At 47.3% G+C, this 16,239-nt stretch overlaps 1 protein-coding gene across 1 annotated transcript in view; it reads left to right on the top strand.

Annotated features, from left to right (window-relative positions):
- LOC141098558 (cytochrome P450 2K6-like) overlaps positions 1–15,994 on the top strand; it is a 411,322-nt gene extending 395,328 nt beyond the window's left edge. The window contains exons 11-13 of the mRNA XM_073586451.1: positions 4,045–4,229; positions 15,473–15,614; positions 15,724–15,994. Coding sequence (XP_073442552.1) covers positions 4,045–4,229; positions 15,473–15,614; positions 15,724–15,902 — 506 coding nt within the window. The 3' untranslated portion in view covers positions 15,903–15,994. The remainder of the gene's footprint in view (positions 1–4,044; positions 4,230–15,472; positions 15,615–15,723) is intronic.
- Positions 15,995–16,239: the final 245 nt, after the last annotated feature.

Here is a 16,239-nt window from a genome sequence, read left to right as displayed (position 1 = left end):
TGAGCAGGATTAAGACAGGCGCTTTCTGGTATGGGCACGTGATGCAAGACAGCTCCTTATGTGCATGTCACACAAGAGAGGGGTGGGGTCTCTCAAATCATGCATAAGCACGAAAAAAACTGGATTAAAAACACACATGTGACATGCACAATGTGAACAAGTCTGTTGGACCATGTTCACTCCACCCTGACTGAAACACAAACAAAAAGCACAGAATGACAAATGTGCAAAAATACCTTGCAATAAGACATATAACAGTAGTCAGCAAGTGCTGATAAAAGGTAATAACAAACACAGGGTATTTAGTCTATACGTTTTTTTGCAAAAAAATGTATAACAAGCTGCCTCACCAACGTCAAGGTAACCCATATTGAAGCAGTCCCTATCTAATGTATTTAATACCTGAACATATGAACTGTATCTAAATGAGCAGGATTAAGACAGGCGCTTTCTGGTATGGGCACGTGATGCAAGACAGCTCCTTATGTGCATGTCACACAAGAGAGGGGTGGGGTCTCTCAAATCATGCATAAGCACGAAAAAAACTGGATTAAAAACACACATGTGACATGCACAATGTGAACAAGTCTGTTGGACCATGTATTTTTGCACATTTGTCATTCTGTGCTTTTTGTTTGTGTTTCAGTCAGGGTGGAGTGAACATGGTCCAACAGACTTGTTCACATTGTGCATGTCACATGTGTGTTTTTAATCCAGTTTTTTTCGTGCTTATGCATGATTTGAGAGACCCCACCCCTCTCTTGTGTGACATGCACATAAGGAGCTGTCTTGCATCACGTGCCCATACCAGAAAGCGCCTGTCTTAATCCTGCTCATTTAGATACAGTTCATATGTTCAGGTATTAAATACATTAGATAGGGACTGCTTCAATATGGGTTACCTTGACGTTGGTGAGGCAGCTTGTTATACATTTTTTTGCAAAAAAACGTATAGACTAAATACCCTGTGTTTGTTATTACCTTTTATCAGCACTTGCTGACTACTGTTATATGTCTTATTGCAAGGTATTTTTGCACATTTGTCATTCTGTGCTTTTTGTTTGTGTTTCAGTCAGGGTGGAGTGAACATGGTCCAACAGACTTGTTCACATTGTGCATGTCACATGTGTGTTTTTAATCCAGTTTTTTTTTCGTGCTTATGCATGATTTGAGAGACCCCACCCCTCTCTTGTGTGACATGCACATAAGGAGCTGTCTTGCATCACGTGCCCATACCAGAAAGCGCCTGTCTTAATCCTGCTCATTTAGATACAGTTCATATGTTCAGGTATTAAATACATTAGATAGGGACTGCTTCAATATGGGTTACCTTGACGTTGGTGAGGCAGCTTGTTATACATTTTTTTGCAAAAAAACGTATAGACTAAATACCCTGTGTTTGTTATTACCTTTTATCAGCACTTGCTGACTACTGTTATATGTCTTATTGCAAGGTATTTTTGCACATTTGTCATTCTGTGCTTTTTGTTTGTGTTTCAGTCAGGGTGGAGTGAACATGGTCCAACAGACTTGTTCACATTGTGCATGTCACATGTGTGTTTTTAATCCAGTTTTTTTCGTGCTTATGCATGATTTGAGAGACCCCACCCCTCTCTTGTGTGACATGCACATAAGGAGCTGTCTTGCATCACGTGCCCATACCAGAAAGCGCCTGTCTTAATCCTGCTCATTTAGATACAGTTCATATGTTCAGGTATTAAATACATTAGATAGGGACTGCTTCAATATGGGTTACCTTGACGTTGGTGAGGCAGCTTGTTATACATTTTTTTGCAAAAAAACGTATAGACTAAATACCCTGTGTTTGTTATTACCTTTTATCAGCACTTGCTGACTACTGTTATATGTCTTATTGCAAGGTATTTTTGCACATTTGTCATTCTGTGCTTTTTGTTTGTGTCTCTCTTGTAGAGTGTAAGCTCTTATGGTCAGCAGGGTCCTCTCTCTCTCCTGTAGAGTGTAAGCTCTTATGGTCAACAGAGTCCTCTCTTCTGTAGAGAGTATGCTGTTATGGTTAGCAGGGTCCTCTCTCCTGTAGAGTGTAAGCTCTTATGGTCAGTGGGGTCCTCTCTCTCTCCTGTAGAGTGTAAGCTCTTATGGTCAGTGGGATCCTCTCTCTCCTGCAGAGTGTAAGCTCTTATGGTCAGCGGGGACCTCTCTCTCTCTCCTGTAGAGTGTAAGCTCTTATGGTCAGCAGGGTCCTCTCTCTCCTGTAGCGTGTAAGCTCTTATGGTCAGTGGGGTCCTCTCTCTCCTGCAGAGTGTAAGCTCTTATGGTCAGCGGGGTCCTCTCTCTCTCCTGTAGAGTGTAAGCTCTAATGGTCAGTGGGATCCTCTCTCTCCTGTAGAGTGTAGGCTCTTATGGTCAGTGGGGTCCTCTCTCTCCTTTAGAGTGTAAGCTCTTATGGTCAGTGAGGTCCTCTCTCTCTTCTGTAGAGTGTAAGCTCTTATGGCCAGTGGGGTCCTCTCTCTCCTGTAGAGTGTAAGCTCTCATGATCAGTGGGGTCCTCTCTCTCCTGTAGAGTGTAAGCTCTTATGGTCAGCGGGGTCTTCTCTCTCTCCTGTAGAGTGTAAGCTCTAATGGTCAGTGGGATCCTCTCTCTTCTGTAGAGTGTATGCTCTTATGGTCAGCGGGGTCCTCTCTCTCCTTTAGAGTGTAAGCTCTTATGGTCAGTGAGGTCCTCTCTCTCTCCTGTAGAGTGTAAGCTCTTATGGTCAGTGGGGTCCTCTCTCTCCTGTAGAGTGTAAGCTCTTATGATCAGTGGGGTCCTCTCTCTCCTTTAGAGTGTAAGCTCTTATGGTAAGTAGGTTCCTCTCTCGCTCCTGTAGATTGTAAGCTCTTATGGTCAGTGGGGTCCTCTCTCTCTCTCCTGTAGAGTGTAAGCTCTTACGGCCAGCAGGGTCCTCTCTCTCTCCTGTAGCATGTAAGCTCTTATGGTCAGCGGGGTCCTCTCTCTCCTGCAGAGTGTAAGCTCTTATGGTCAGCGGGGTCCTCTCTCTCTCCTGTAGAGTGCAAGCTTTAATGGTCAGCAGTGCCCTCTCGCTCCTCTCTCCAAAATATATTTTACTAGCCATTACAAGCGTTTCGGTATTGAAATCCACTAAAATGTATTCGCCACAAATCAATTTTTGGGCGAAAATTTGGCAAAGTTGTAAAAATTAAATTTCAAAAGATCCACTCATCTCTATTGATCACAAAATAGTACATAGCATGTGCCCAATTTTAACACTGATTACTTTTTTGTTTTTGCAAATTTCCAAACTTTTTAAGCCACCAAACAAATGTTAAAAAAAGCCCTCTAAGTTTGGTGTCGCTGTAATTGCGTCGAGGTGCAGTATCATTTTGCCAAGTCACTTTTACCAGACATTGAGCACCATTGACATGAACCAAATTTTTTTTGAAATTGTGATTTTTTGTCTACCATTTCATAGCATTTGCATTTTTTTTGTCTTTTAGTACATTGTATGGAAGAGCAAATATTGCCATTAAAAGCTAAGAAGCGTCCCGCAAAAAATTAGCTCTCATGTGGCTCTGTTGAGAGAAAAAAATGTGAAAAAACTAAAATTGGATGCATGTTTAATGGGATACATTCATCCAGAGATTCAAAAATGAATGCAGTAAGCTCCCTCTTGCTATTTGTCTTTATGATTCCATGAGGGAAGCTGGGAATCTGGAGCTTTACCTGACAGGGTCAGACTATTTTGCAGCCAAAGTTTGCTAGGTGTCACTGCTACATCACAGCACAATACAAGTGCGAAACTAGGGGTACTATGACTATGCCAAGCAAGTCACAAAAATATCTGATGAGGTAGGACTTTTTATGACTTGCTTGTTGTGCTCCTAGGATCCTAGTGGTCGCAACGCGACTCTATTCACCTGTTTTGCCCTGCGATGTTGTGACGACACTGAGTAAACCTTGGTCGCGCAAAAGGTGTCGCTGCTGAAGTCGCTGTGTAGCCCCAGCTTAAAAAGGTCCTGGCTAAGACTTGGAGATATTAAGGATAGATCTTATTTTAATAACAGCAAATGTCCAAAAAGAAATTGATAAAGTCATTGGCTCAGCCGAGCCTCAGATGACGCACCGCAAACAAATGCCCTACACAGACGCTGTCATCCACGAGATTCAGAGATTTGCCAATCTTGTGCCAACCAACGTGCCACATCAAACCACCCAAGATGTCACCCTGAAGGGCTTCTTCCTGCCAAAAGTAAGTAGCCAAAAAAAACCCATAATTTTTACTTGTAGCATCTTGGTTTATTGAATGCTATGTTCTTCTATGATCCATAGGACCTATTGAGATATTAAGAAATATCAAAAGATGTCATCTATATAGAGCGTAAGACATAAATATGGACCCCAAAAAAGATGCATAAGGGCAAAACCATACCCTCAGGATAGATTCCTCTCCATGTCCTTCTGGTGCCACAAGCAGGTTACGAGCCTGTAGTTACTGTTTGACTCTTTAAAGAGCCTTGAAACATGACTCGATTTAACCAAGTAAAAGAGGCATGAGAGAAAAAAAAGGATTCTTCCTTGTGAAGGAGAGATGTTCTACATACCTCTCTTAGAAAATGTTGCATTAAATCCATTAAAACAGCTTAAAGGGAATGTATCAGCAGGTTTTTCTTGTCTGGCAGTAGCATGATGTACTGACAGCGACCCTGATTACAGCAATGTTTCACTTAGTCTACTTGGTGTTGTAGTTATGATTAGTGTTGAGCGATACCGTTCGATACCCAAAAATATCGTATCGGATGGTATCGCCCGATACGAAAAAAATATCGGGTATCGCCGATTCCGATACCGGAAGTCCCATTCAAGTCAATGGGACTTCCGGTATTGGAATTAAAAAAAGGCCTTTATTTCCTTGTTGGCTAATTCTACATAATTGAAAACAAATAAGAATCATGTAAAATGTATTGTGGGAGGTGGAGGAGACATTAAAAGCATAGTGGTTTATTCAAATCACATGGCATAGCATTAATTCCAATTTTTTTTTTCCAGACGTTCGGAGTTAAAAAGATATTGACTATGTTAACTTTTTTATATTTTGTCAGATATGTACTGTATGTTTCACAACTTCCATGCTCTTCACCTTCTTTTGTACTTCTCCCACACTTTCTCCTTCATGATCCGCAGCAGTAGCATTTTTTTCATCAACTTTTTCTTCACCTTATTCATCTTCTTCTTCTTCACCTTCTTCCCATTAATTTTTTTTTTCCATTCTTCATATTCTTCTTATTCAGCTATTATTAATTTTCATATGCTATTTCTTCATCTTCTTCCTATTCTTCTTTTTCTTCATTTTCTTATGGTGACAGGCATTCCTGTAGTACTTATCTATAAAAGTTATAAGATTACACCTTACGTTCTGCCTGTCACAAAAGATTTACAACAGGATTTGTCCGCGTTCAGTTTGGCCTGCAGCAGCAGGCATTTTCCAGGGGCACCACGAGGAGGAACGGACTCACCCCCATTTACTGCTTAGTCTTCTTCTGCTTATAATTTTGATTTCTTCTATGCTGATTTTTTGTCTTATGCTTAATGTTCTTCTGCTTTCTGTTCTTCTGCTTCTTGTTCTTCTGTCTTTTGTTCTGTATCTTGGTGGTTGTCTTCATGTTCTTTGTCCTCTTGGTCTTATTATTTAGGGTCATATTTCTGGTCTTCTTTGGTGTGGTCTTCAGGGTCGTCATCATCAGGGTCATCGTCATGGAGATCAATAAGGATTACCAAAGACAATTTCAAAAAGCTTGATCTTGGAAATGTAGCAGAAGGTACAAGAAGGCTGAGAAACTGGCGAGAACCAGCAGACAGTGCTGGCACCCGGATGGGTAGCAGAAGGAACAAGAGCCAATGACACTACCGAGGACCAACTGACGGTGCTGGACCACGGTTACTAAGCAGAAGGTACCTGTGCTAAAAAGCACTACCAAGGACCAGCTGACGGTGCTGGACCTCGGATACCGAGATGGAGGCACCTAGGCCAAAGGCTGTGGCGAGAACCAGCAGACAGTGCTGGCACCTGGATGGGTAGCAGAAGGAACAAGAGCCAATGGCACTACCGAGGACCAACTGACGGTGCTGGACCACGGTTACTAAGCAGAAGGTACCTGTGCTAAAAAGCACTACCAAGGACCAGCTGACGGTGCTGGACCTCGGATACCGAGATGGAGGCACCTAGGCCAAAGGCTGTGGCGAGAACCAGCAGACAGTGCTGGCACCCGGATGGGTAGCAGAAGGAACAAGAGCCAATGGCACTACCGAGGACCAACTGACGGTGCTGGACCACGGTTACTAAGCAGAAGGTACCTGTGCTAAAAAGCACTACCAAGGACCAGCTGACGGTGCTGGACCTCGGATACCGAGATGGAGGCACCTAGGCCAAAGGCTGTGGCGAGAACCAGCAGACAGTGCTGGCACCCGGATGGGTAGCAGAAGGAACAAGAGCCAATGGCACTACCGAGGACCAACTGACGGTGCTGGACCACGGTTACTAAGCAGAAGGTACCTGTGCTAAAAAGCACTACCAAGGACCAGCTGACGGTGCTGGACCTCGGATACCGAGATGGAGGCACCTAGGCCAAAGGCTGTGGCGAGAACCAGCAGACAGTGCTGGCACCCGGATGGGTAGCAGAAGGAACAAGAGCCAATGGCACTACCGAGGACCAACTGACGGTGCTGGACCACGATTACTAAGCAGAAGGTACCTGTGCTAAAAAGCACTACCAAGGACCAGCTGACGGTGCTGGACCTCGGATACCGAGATGGAGGCACCTAGGCCAAAGGCTGTGGCGAGAACCAGCAGACAGTGCTGGCACCCGGATGGGTAGCAGAAGGAACAAGAGCCAATGGCACTACCGAGGACCAACTGACGGTGCTGTACCACGGTTACTAAGCAGAAGGTACCTGTGCTAAAAAGCACTACCAAGGACCAGCTGACGGTGCTGGACCTCGGATACCGAGATGGAGGCACCTAGGCCAAAGGCTCTGGCGAGAACCAGCAGACAGTGCTGGAACCCGGGTGGGTAGCAGAAGGTACCCATTGAAAGCAAAGTAGCCAGGCCGCAAGCCGGTCGCAGTTACCGAAACCCACAGTCCTACAGGGGGTCCATGTCCCATTGGCACTACGGATCCAGCCTTCAGTGCCAGTTCCCGCAGCCCACATAGGAGTCACCTAAACTGCAGGCACCGTAGAGTCGGCTAACCCGGCCGCAAGACGACAGGACAATGGATTGGTGGCATAGTGACCTTGACACTACCTGGAAACAGCAGGCGTGCTGGAACCAGGCTGGGCAACAGGGAGTCCCCGTGCCAAAGACACTGCCGAGCACCAACTGGCGTTGATGGAGCCCAGGGACAATCATGGTGTAGGCCGAGGCCTACTTGGTGGTAGTTTTAGATTGTTTGTAGGCTACAACAGACTGTCAACGTGCTCCAATTAGGCATCTGTCTCCACTCTGTTTCCAGGATTTCACGTGACTACCAACAACGCCAGTTTATGCGTATAGTAGCCGTCTGCCCAATCCACACGTGTTCCTGTGTTACTGGTGTTCAGTAATGTCAGCAGATCCCCTGATGTTTGTCTGCCAATGTCTCCTGCTCTGTCCACATTCCCACCACTTGCAGTGGGAAGGTGGACAGCGCAGGAGACAGTGCCGGACACACATTGGGGGATCAGCTCACGTTACAGAACACCAGGAACACAGGAACAAGTGTGGAATGCGTGGACGGCAACTGTGAGCAGGAACTGGCGGTGTTGGAGGTCAGGGGAAATACTAGAGACAGAGTGGAGACAGAGGCCAAATCAGAGAATGTTTAAATCTGAAGTAGTTACAATTTGGAGGCAGCAGCAGTTTGCCCTCCACACAGCAGGGGATCAGCTGACGTTACTGAACCCCACTTTCACATGAACGAGTGTGTTTTTCTGTGTGGACAGCACTTCCGAGCAACAACTGACGATGTTGGAGCCCAGGGATAGTCATTTTGTAGGCTGAGGCCTACTTGGAGGCAGTTTAAGATAAGACGTTGTTTGAATTTGGAGGCAGCAGTTTGCCCTCCACACAGCAGGGGATCAGCTGACATTACTGACCCCCACTTTCACATGAACAAGTGTGTTTTTCTGTGCGGACAGCACTTCCGAGCACCAACTAGCGTTGTTGGAGCCCAGGGAGAACCAGGGTGCAGGCCGAGGCCTACTTGGTGGCAGTTTTAGATTGTTTGTAGGCTACAACAGACTGTCAACGTGCTCCAATTAGGCATCTGTCTCCACTCTGTTTCCAGGATTTCACGTGACCACCAACACCGCCAGTTTATGCGTACAGTAGCCGTCTGCCCAATCCACACGTGTTCCTGTGTTACTGGGATTCTGTAATGTCAGCAGATCCCCTGATGTGTGTCTGCCACTGTCTCCTGCTCTGTCCACCTTCCCACAGCTTGCAGTGGGAAGGTGGACAGCGCAGGAGACAGTGGCGGACACACATTGGGGGATCTGCTGACGTAACAGAACCCCAGTAACACAGGAACACGTGTGGAATGCGTGGACGGCAACTGTGAGCAGGAACTGGCGGTGTTGGAGGTCAGGGGAAATACTAGAGACAGAGTGGAGACAGAGGCCAAATCAGAGAATGTTTAAATCTGAAGTAGCTAAAATTTGGAGGCAGCAGCAGTTTGCCCGCCACACAGCAGGGGATCAGCTGACGTTAACGAACCCCACTTTCACATGAACGAGTGTGTTTTTCTGTGTGGACAGCACTTCCGAGCACCAACTGGCGTTGTCGGAGCCCAGGGAAAATGAGGTAGTAGGCCGAGGCCTACTTGGAGCCAGGTGTAAATCTGAGGTTGTTTGACTGTGGAGGGAGCAGGACACTTTGCCATACACACAGCAGGGGATCAGCTGACGTTACCGAACCCCACTTACACATGAGCGAGTGTTTTGTCTGTGCGGACAGCACTTCTGAGCACCAACTGGCGGTGTCGGAGCCCAGGGAAAATCAGGTAGTAGGCCAAGGCCTACTTGGTGGCAGTTTGCGATTGTTTCTAGACTACTACTAACTGTCAATGTACTCCAATTAGGCCTCTGTCTTCACTCTGTTTCGAGTATTTCCTCTGCCTTCCAACCACGCCAGTTGCTGCTCTGAAATGCCGTCTGCACAACCCACACTTGTTCCTGTGTTACTGGGGTTCTGTAACAGCAGCTTCTCCCTAGAGGTGAGTCAGGCAATGTCTCCTGCTCTGTCCACATTTCGACTACAAGTAGTGGGAATGTAGACAAAGCAGGAGACATTGCCGTGCTCAACTCTGGAGATGAGCAGATGTTACAGGACCTAGGTACCACAGGAACAAGTGTGGATTGTGCAGACGGCACTTGAGAGCAGAAACAGGCGGTGTTGTAGGCCGGAGGAAATACTCAAAACAGAGTGGAGACAGAGGGCAAATCAGAGAACATATTAAATCAGAGGTAGTCAGAAGTTGTAGGCAGCAGGAGAGTTTGCCGTACACACAGCAGGGGATCAGCTGACGTTACCGAACCCCACTTACACATGAGCGAGTGTTTTGTCTGTGCGGACAGCACTTCTGAGCAACAACGGGCGTTGCTGTAGCCCAGGAAATAAAGTTCAGGTCATAGAAACATGAACACAACAGGAGACCTGGATCCTGTTGCCAGCCAATTATTTATTCTGGAAGAGGACTGGCAAATTCAGGTGAGATCCAGGCCTTGTTCATTTTCACAAAAGTAAGCCGGTCAACATTATCGGCGGATAGTCGCGTGCGACGGTCTGTTACCACACCACCTGCAGCACTAAAGACACGTTCCGATAATACACTGGCAGCAGGGCAAGCCAGCACCTCCAATGCATACTGGCTAAGCTCTGGCCATGTATCCAGCTTAGAGACCCAATACTTGAACGGGGAAGAGCCGTCTGGGAGAACACTAACAGGGCACGACAAGTAGTCTGTCACCATCTGACGGAAACGTTGCCTCCTGCTGACTGGAGTCGTCTGTGATGGTGTAGCCGTTTGTGGCGGTCCCACAAAACTTTTCCACATTTGGGCCATACTGGCCTTGCCTTGTCCTGCGGCACTGCCTCTGCTACCTCTTTGTGCAGAGCTTCCTCCACTGCCTCTACCCACATGGCTGCTTTGAAAAGCACTACCAGCAACACTTGTGGGGGGAATGGAGAACATGATGGTCTGCACAAGTGTTTCTTGGTACTCCCGCATTTTTCACTCCCGGTTCAACTGTGGTATGAGGCTTTGTAAGTTGTCCCGGTAGCGAGGATCTAGGAGGGTGTACACCCAATAATCAGCCATGTGGAGAATGTTGGCGATGTGGCGGTCATTTAACAAGCACTGCAGCATGAAATCAACCATGTGCTGCAGACTGCCAACTGGACCGGAAACGCTGTCCCCAGCTTGAGGCAGCATCTCTGCCTGCTCAGCATCACCCGACCCTCGCTGTACACACTGACTACTAGAGCCTTGTGTACCTCCCTCCTCTGGAGAGATGTGTTCCTCCTCCTCCATTGACTCCTCGTCATCCTCCTCACTAAGTGTCCCCTGCCTGGGCCTTTGTGTGGAAGCACGTTGCGCAGACTTGCCAGAAGCAGATGGCATTTCTGACTGCTCATCCTCGACCTCTTCAAAAACCTCCTCACTTAGTGCTTGTAAGGTTTTTTGAAGCAGACAGATGAGGGGGACAGTCATGCTGATTAATGCATCATCTGCACTGGCCATCCGCGTGGAGTCATCGAAGGCACGCAAAACTTGGCAGATGTCCCTCATAGTGGCCCACTCAGTGGTGGTGAAGTGTGTCCGGTGCACAGTGCGACTTGTTTGCGCCTGATGCAGCTGGTACTCCATTACTGCTGCCTGCTGCTCACACAACCGCTCCAACATATGTAACGTTGAATTCCACCTGGTGGGGAGGTCACATATGATGCGATGTTCTGGCAGGCGGAATCGGCGTTGCAGAGATGCAATGCGCGATCTTGCCATGCTGGAACGCCGCAAGTGAGCACACTCTAGGCGAACCTTGTACAGCAGTGCATCAAGATCCGGATAGTCCCTCAGAAAGCTCTGCACGACCAAATTGAGCACGTGTGCCAGACATGGTATGTGAGTGAGGTTGCCTAGGCCCAGAGCTGCCACTAGATTTCGGCCATTGTCACTCACTACCAAACCTGGCTGGAGATTCGCTGGCACAAACCACACATCGCTCTCCTGCTTGATGGCATTCCAGAGCTCCTGTGCTGTGTGGCTCCGATTACCCAAAGAAATTAATTTAAGGATGGCCTGTTGACGTTTGGCCACACCTGTGCTCATATCTGGCCTAACAGGCTCACGCAGTGCTGATTCTGAGGAACTAGAGTAGGAGGAGGACTCATTATGTACAGACTGCATTCCTGCAATCCTTGGAGTTGGCAGAATACGCACAGAGCCACTCTACAGATCTGTACCCGGCTCCACAACATTGACCCAATGGGCAGTGAGGGAAAGGTATCGTCCCTGTCCATGGCTACTGGTCCACGCATCGGTGGTCAGGTGGACCTTGCTACTGACGGCATTTAGTAGCGCATTTTTAATTTTTCCCTCCACATGCTTTTGCAGGGCAGTGACAGCTTGCCTGCTGAAATAAAAGCGGCTGGGCACATTGTATTGTGGAACTGCCAATGACATAAAGTTCCGGAAGATGTCAGTCTCCACCAGCCTGAATGACAGCATCTCAAGGGCCAGTAGTTTGGCAATGCCGGCATTCAGAGCCAGTGCTCGGGGATGGTTTGCCGAGTATGGCCGCTTTCTCTCCCATGCCTGTGCTACCGATTGCTGGTGAGTGGCCTGGGAGTGTGCTGATGACTGCGAACGTGGTTCAGTGGGTGGAATTTCACTGGGTCTCTGGACAACAGTGGCAGTGGTTCTTCCATGGCGTTTCAGTGAGGAAGCCGAACCAGCTGTGTGTGAGCTGGAGGAAGAGGCCCCAACACGAGCTGAAGAGGTGGTCGGTGCTGCTGAAGGTTGGCCTACATCTTCAGTGTGTCTGTGTAACTCCACCTCGTGCTTGGTACGCACTTGTTTCCACATATTTGTGGTATTGAGGTTGGTCACATTTTTCCCTCGTTTCACTTTCTGATGACACAGCTTGCATTTGACAAAGCAAATGTCATCTGCAACTGTGTCAAAAAAAGACCACGCACTGCAAGTCCTGGGAGCGCCCGTTTTGTGTTTTGGAAGAGGATTGCTCCTCACGGGTGCCAAAGTGGAGGCTACAGGCAACCAAGTCTGCCCCCGCCCTTTCCCTCCTCTTTTGGCCGTTCGGGGAATCTCTTCCTCAGAGCTGCTCCCACCACCTTCCTGTGGCTGACGCCATGATGGGTCAAGGACCTCATCATCTCCACTCCCCTCTTCAAGCACCGGCTGGTCCTGGGTTGTCTCGCCAGCACCGTACGCACCAGAAATTGGCAACTGAGTCTCATCATCATCTGATGCATACTGAGGTGTGCTGACCATAGGCACTGGCCCACCCGCCTCTTCAGATTCAGAGGGACAAAGCAGTTGCGCATCACTGCATACTCACTCTTCTTCACGCTCTAGAATGCTGCTTGGCTGGCCACCTCTTTCCAAGCCAACAGATTCTGAGAACAGAAGTAAAGATTGAGATGGCTCCTGTCCAGGGCTCTCAGACTGCCTGGGCAATTTGGCAGGTGGTGAAGAGACAGATGGTTGCTCTTCAGTGCTCTGGCCTTGGGAGGATGCGGAAGTCATTGAAGTGGATGCGTTAGCTGCCATCCATCCGACAACGGCTTCAATTTGTTCGTCACGCAGCAGTGGGGTACGGCGAGGTCCTACAAAGCTGCGCATGAAGGACTGTTGCCTGGTAAAAGTGGGGGATGCCGGGTCACTGGTGGCCGCAGCAGATACCGAATCCCCACGTCCTCTCCCTGCTGAATCCCCCCGTCCTCTCCCTGCTGAAACTCCATGGCCACGACCACGTGCCTTACTCCCTGCCTTCTTCATCTTGGTAGACTGATAAAGATAGGCAGAAAAGTAAAAAAGGGGTGGCTTAGTGTTCTTATTCCTGAACACCTGCTAACCAGTATAAGAAACACTAATTTGGCTAAGAGTGTGTGTACTACACTTTAATATGATCTAATGTGGCCTAGACAACTGTAAAGTGGAGTGTTTGGTGAACTTTGTTTCCTTTTTTTTGGGTGGGGGGAAAGGAAAGGATGTGACCAAAGTTTGAAAGCTATAGTATCACAAACTTTTTGGAGCGATTATAATGCAGGAAGCTAACCTACAATGCAATTGATGAGGCTCCAAAAAATAGGGTGATACTAGCCTGGCTGGCCCTGAAGGGCACAAGCCAGCAAAAAGGCTCCTCTGTCTAATCCTATATAGTGTTTGCAACCAACCAATGACAATGGATGCGGTTGGAAGCACACTAATAAGGCAGTGACGCACGCTGAGCGGACTACAGCTAGCGGTGGCTGTAGAACACACTGCAACGTGAGCTGCACTCACACACAGAGAGACCTATCAGACAGCCAAAAACAGTGCAGAGAAATGGGCTATAGCACTGAAAGGCTGCTGAAAGGCTTCGCTGTCCACTCCTTTAGTGTTTGCAACCAACGTATATGGATACGTATGGAAGCACAATATACAGGAGAAAAAAAAAGCAGCAATAAAAGAAAAATGTGTATGAGGCAGAGACACACGCTGGCCGGCCTACAAGCAGACGTGCCTGCAGGACACACTACACAGCGTGGGTCTGCACTCACACAGCCCTTGCAGACAGCTGTGAAAACAGCGCTGCTAGGGAAAAGCAAGCTACAGTGGTGGTTTATGTAGCCTGGGTTAAGCACTATATGTTTTGTGGAATCGCAATTTCTAACTGTCCCTCACAGTCTTCAACAGCAGCCTGTCCTTAACTGAATTCACAGCAGAGTGACCAGAAATGGCGGCTGCAGCGCTTTTTATAGTGCATCATGACATCATTTCAGCAGCCAATCACAGCCATGCCAGTAGTTAACATGCCTACATGCCTAACAGGATATGCCCACACTTCTGAGGATCCCCATTGGCTGAATCAAATCGAGCGGGCTCCTAGCATTATGGGAACTTCCGATTCCGGTATTCGATATGAAAAAAGTATCGGAACTAAGTATCGGAATTCCGATACAGCTAATATCGGCCGATACCCGATACTTGCGGTATCGGAATGCTCAACACTAGTTATGATAGAAATAGTTTTCCCTGTTGCAGATGACATAAAGTTGCCAATCAGTGGTGAGGGTGTGGTTGGACTAGGAGGCACGAGACACCTAGTCTCCTGCTGATAAAACACTGATTGTATTGGAACAGTAAAACACAGCCTAGAAATTTACACATCACTAAAATCAAGGTATCTGTTGCTACATTATGGTGCTCTCAGGTTATGTAGCAAAAACCTGGTGACAGATTCCCTTTAGGCTGGATTTACTCTTGCCATGTTTTTGCTGGCAGTTTTTGCAGCCCCAATGTATTTCTATGGGGTCGCAAAAACGGGCCGCAAAAATTAGAAGGAGGGCAGTGCTCCATATCTCCATGAGGGCCGTATTTGTGGCCCTGAAAAAATATCGAGCTTGCTCGATATTTTTCACGGCTTACGGACACCGCCGCAATGCATTTCAATGGTACCGCAAAAGCGTTAGCTTGTTTTTTTGCTGTACACCATATTTGCAGATCGCCATTTCCTTCCCTGATATTTGCTATAACAGGAAAAAATGGTGATCCGAGGTTTTTTGCGGCCTGCTTTTGTTATGGCAATATGGCCCGCAAAAACGGGCCGCAAAACACCCGGCATGTGTAAAAGTAGCCTTAAGTAGTAGCCCAATCAAGAGCTTACACTTTTACCTAGGTGATAATGGGTTATGCCTAAAAATGCAAGTTATCCTACATACATAGGACTACTAGGGGTCCAACTACTGGGAGTGCTTTACTAAGTCCCATAGACAATGAATAAAGCAGAGACCGAGCATGAGCACCTCCATTCAATACAGGAACTTTCTTCAATTTCCAGTTCACAATTTTCAGGATTTCTGGAGGTCACAATGAATAGACCACCAATGGTCAGCAAGTTTTTGTGGAGAGGTGACTATTTGGTGTTTGTTTAAAATCCCTTTAATATTTTGACCAAGATTAATGTTCAGTTCCCTTTTCCCCATGACAAAATATATGTTCTGGGAGAAGAGGCTGCCATATTTCCCTTCATTTAAAAATGAGTGGATGGTTGACAAAAAGTACACCAGCCTTCTCAGGTGCCCACCAAACCTACTCAATTCCATTCAGGATGGAGGCTTATAGAGATCTAAAAATGTGTCCATATGAGGTCCAGATGTTATTGATGTGGCTTTTCCCCTATTTCTAGTTGATCTCAGCATGTAGAACCATTCATGAGTTAATTAATTGTTGCAGGGAGCTCACGTGATACCATCACTGACATCTGTCCTACGAGATGACAAGTACTTCAAGAAACCTGATGACTTTTACCCTCAACATTTTCTGGATTCGGATGGAAATTTTGTTAAAAGCGAGGCCTTTATGCCATTCTCTGCAGGTAAGTCTTCTCAAGCAAAAATATGGTAGTAGACTCAACCACCGCAAGGGCATTCAGCAGCCAGAATTTTCCATGGCTTTTATTTAATCTCTGATCATTTTTTCCATAGGAAAGAGAAGTTGTGCAGGAGAGAACTTGGCTAAAATGGAACTTTTCCTCTTCTTTACTAAGCTGCTTCAGAACTTCACATTCAAGGCTCCACCCGGGGCAAAGCTGGATCTCACTGCTGAGGTTGGCTTCACCTTACGCCCACAAGAACATGAGATCTGTGCTATTCCTCGCTACTAATGGACAGCCTACCCTGTGGATGCCCGATCTATGATTACAAGATTGAGCTTACACATCACAATGGCAATTTTTTACTTTTAGTTGTTAGTAGAGAAATAGGGCTGAATCGCCAAGGGATCAAAATTTCAACATTTTGTTCTTTCCTTTTCCGAAAAAAACATTAGAGTAAGGCCGGTTTCACACTAGCGCATTTTCAACGCGCGCACGGCCGGGGGTAGCTCCGCCCCCGATCCGGCTCTCTGCCCGGCGTGCCCGCCCCTTCCTTGTAGCGCCGCCTCCTAGCGGACAGCGGCGCCTGCGATCGGCGCACCCTATCTTTAGCATAGGGTGCGCCGAT

This window comes from Dendrobates tinctorius, unplaced genomic scaffold, assembly GCF_039654945.1.
Source record: "Dendrobates tinctorius isolate UK_male_01 unplaced genomic scaffold, ASM3965494v1 ptg000093l, whole genome shotgun sequence".
Classification (NCBI taxonomy): Eukaryota; Metazoa; Chordata; class Amphibia; order Anura; family Dendrobatidae; genus Dendrobates; species Dendrobates tinctorius.
This window is presented reverse-complemented; position numbering and strand designations above follow the sequence as displayed.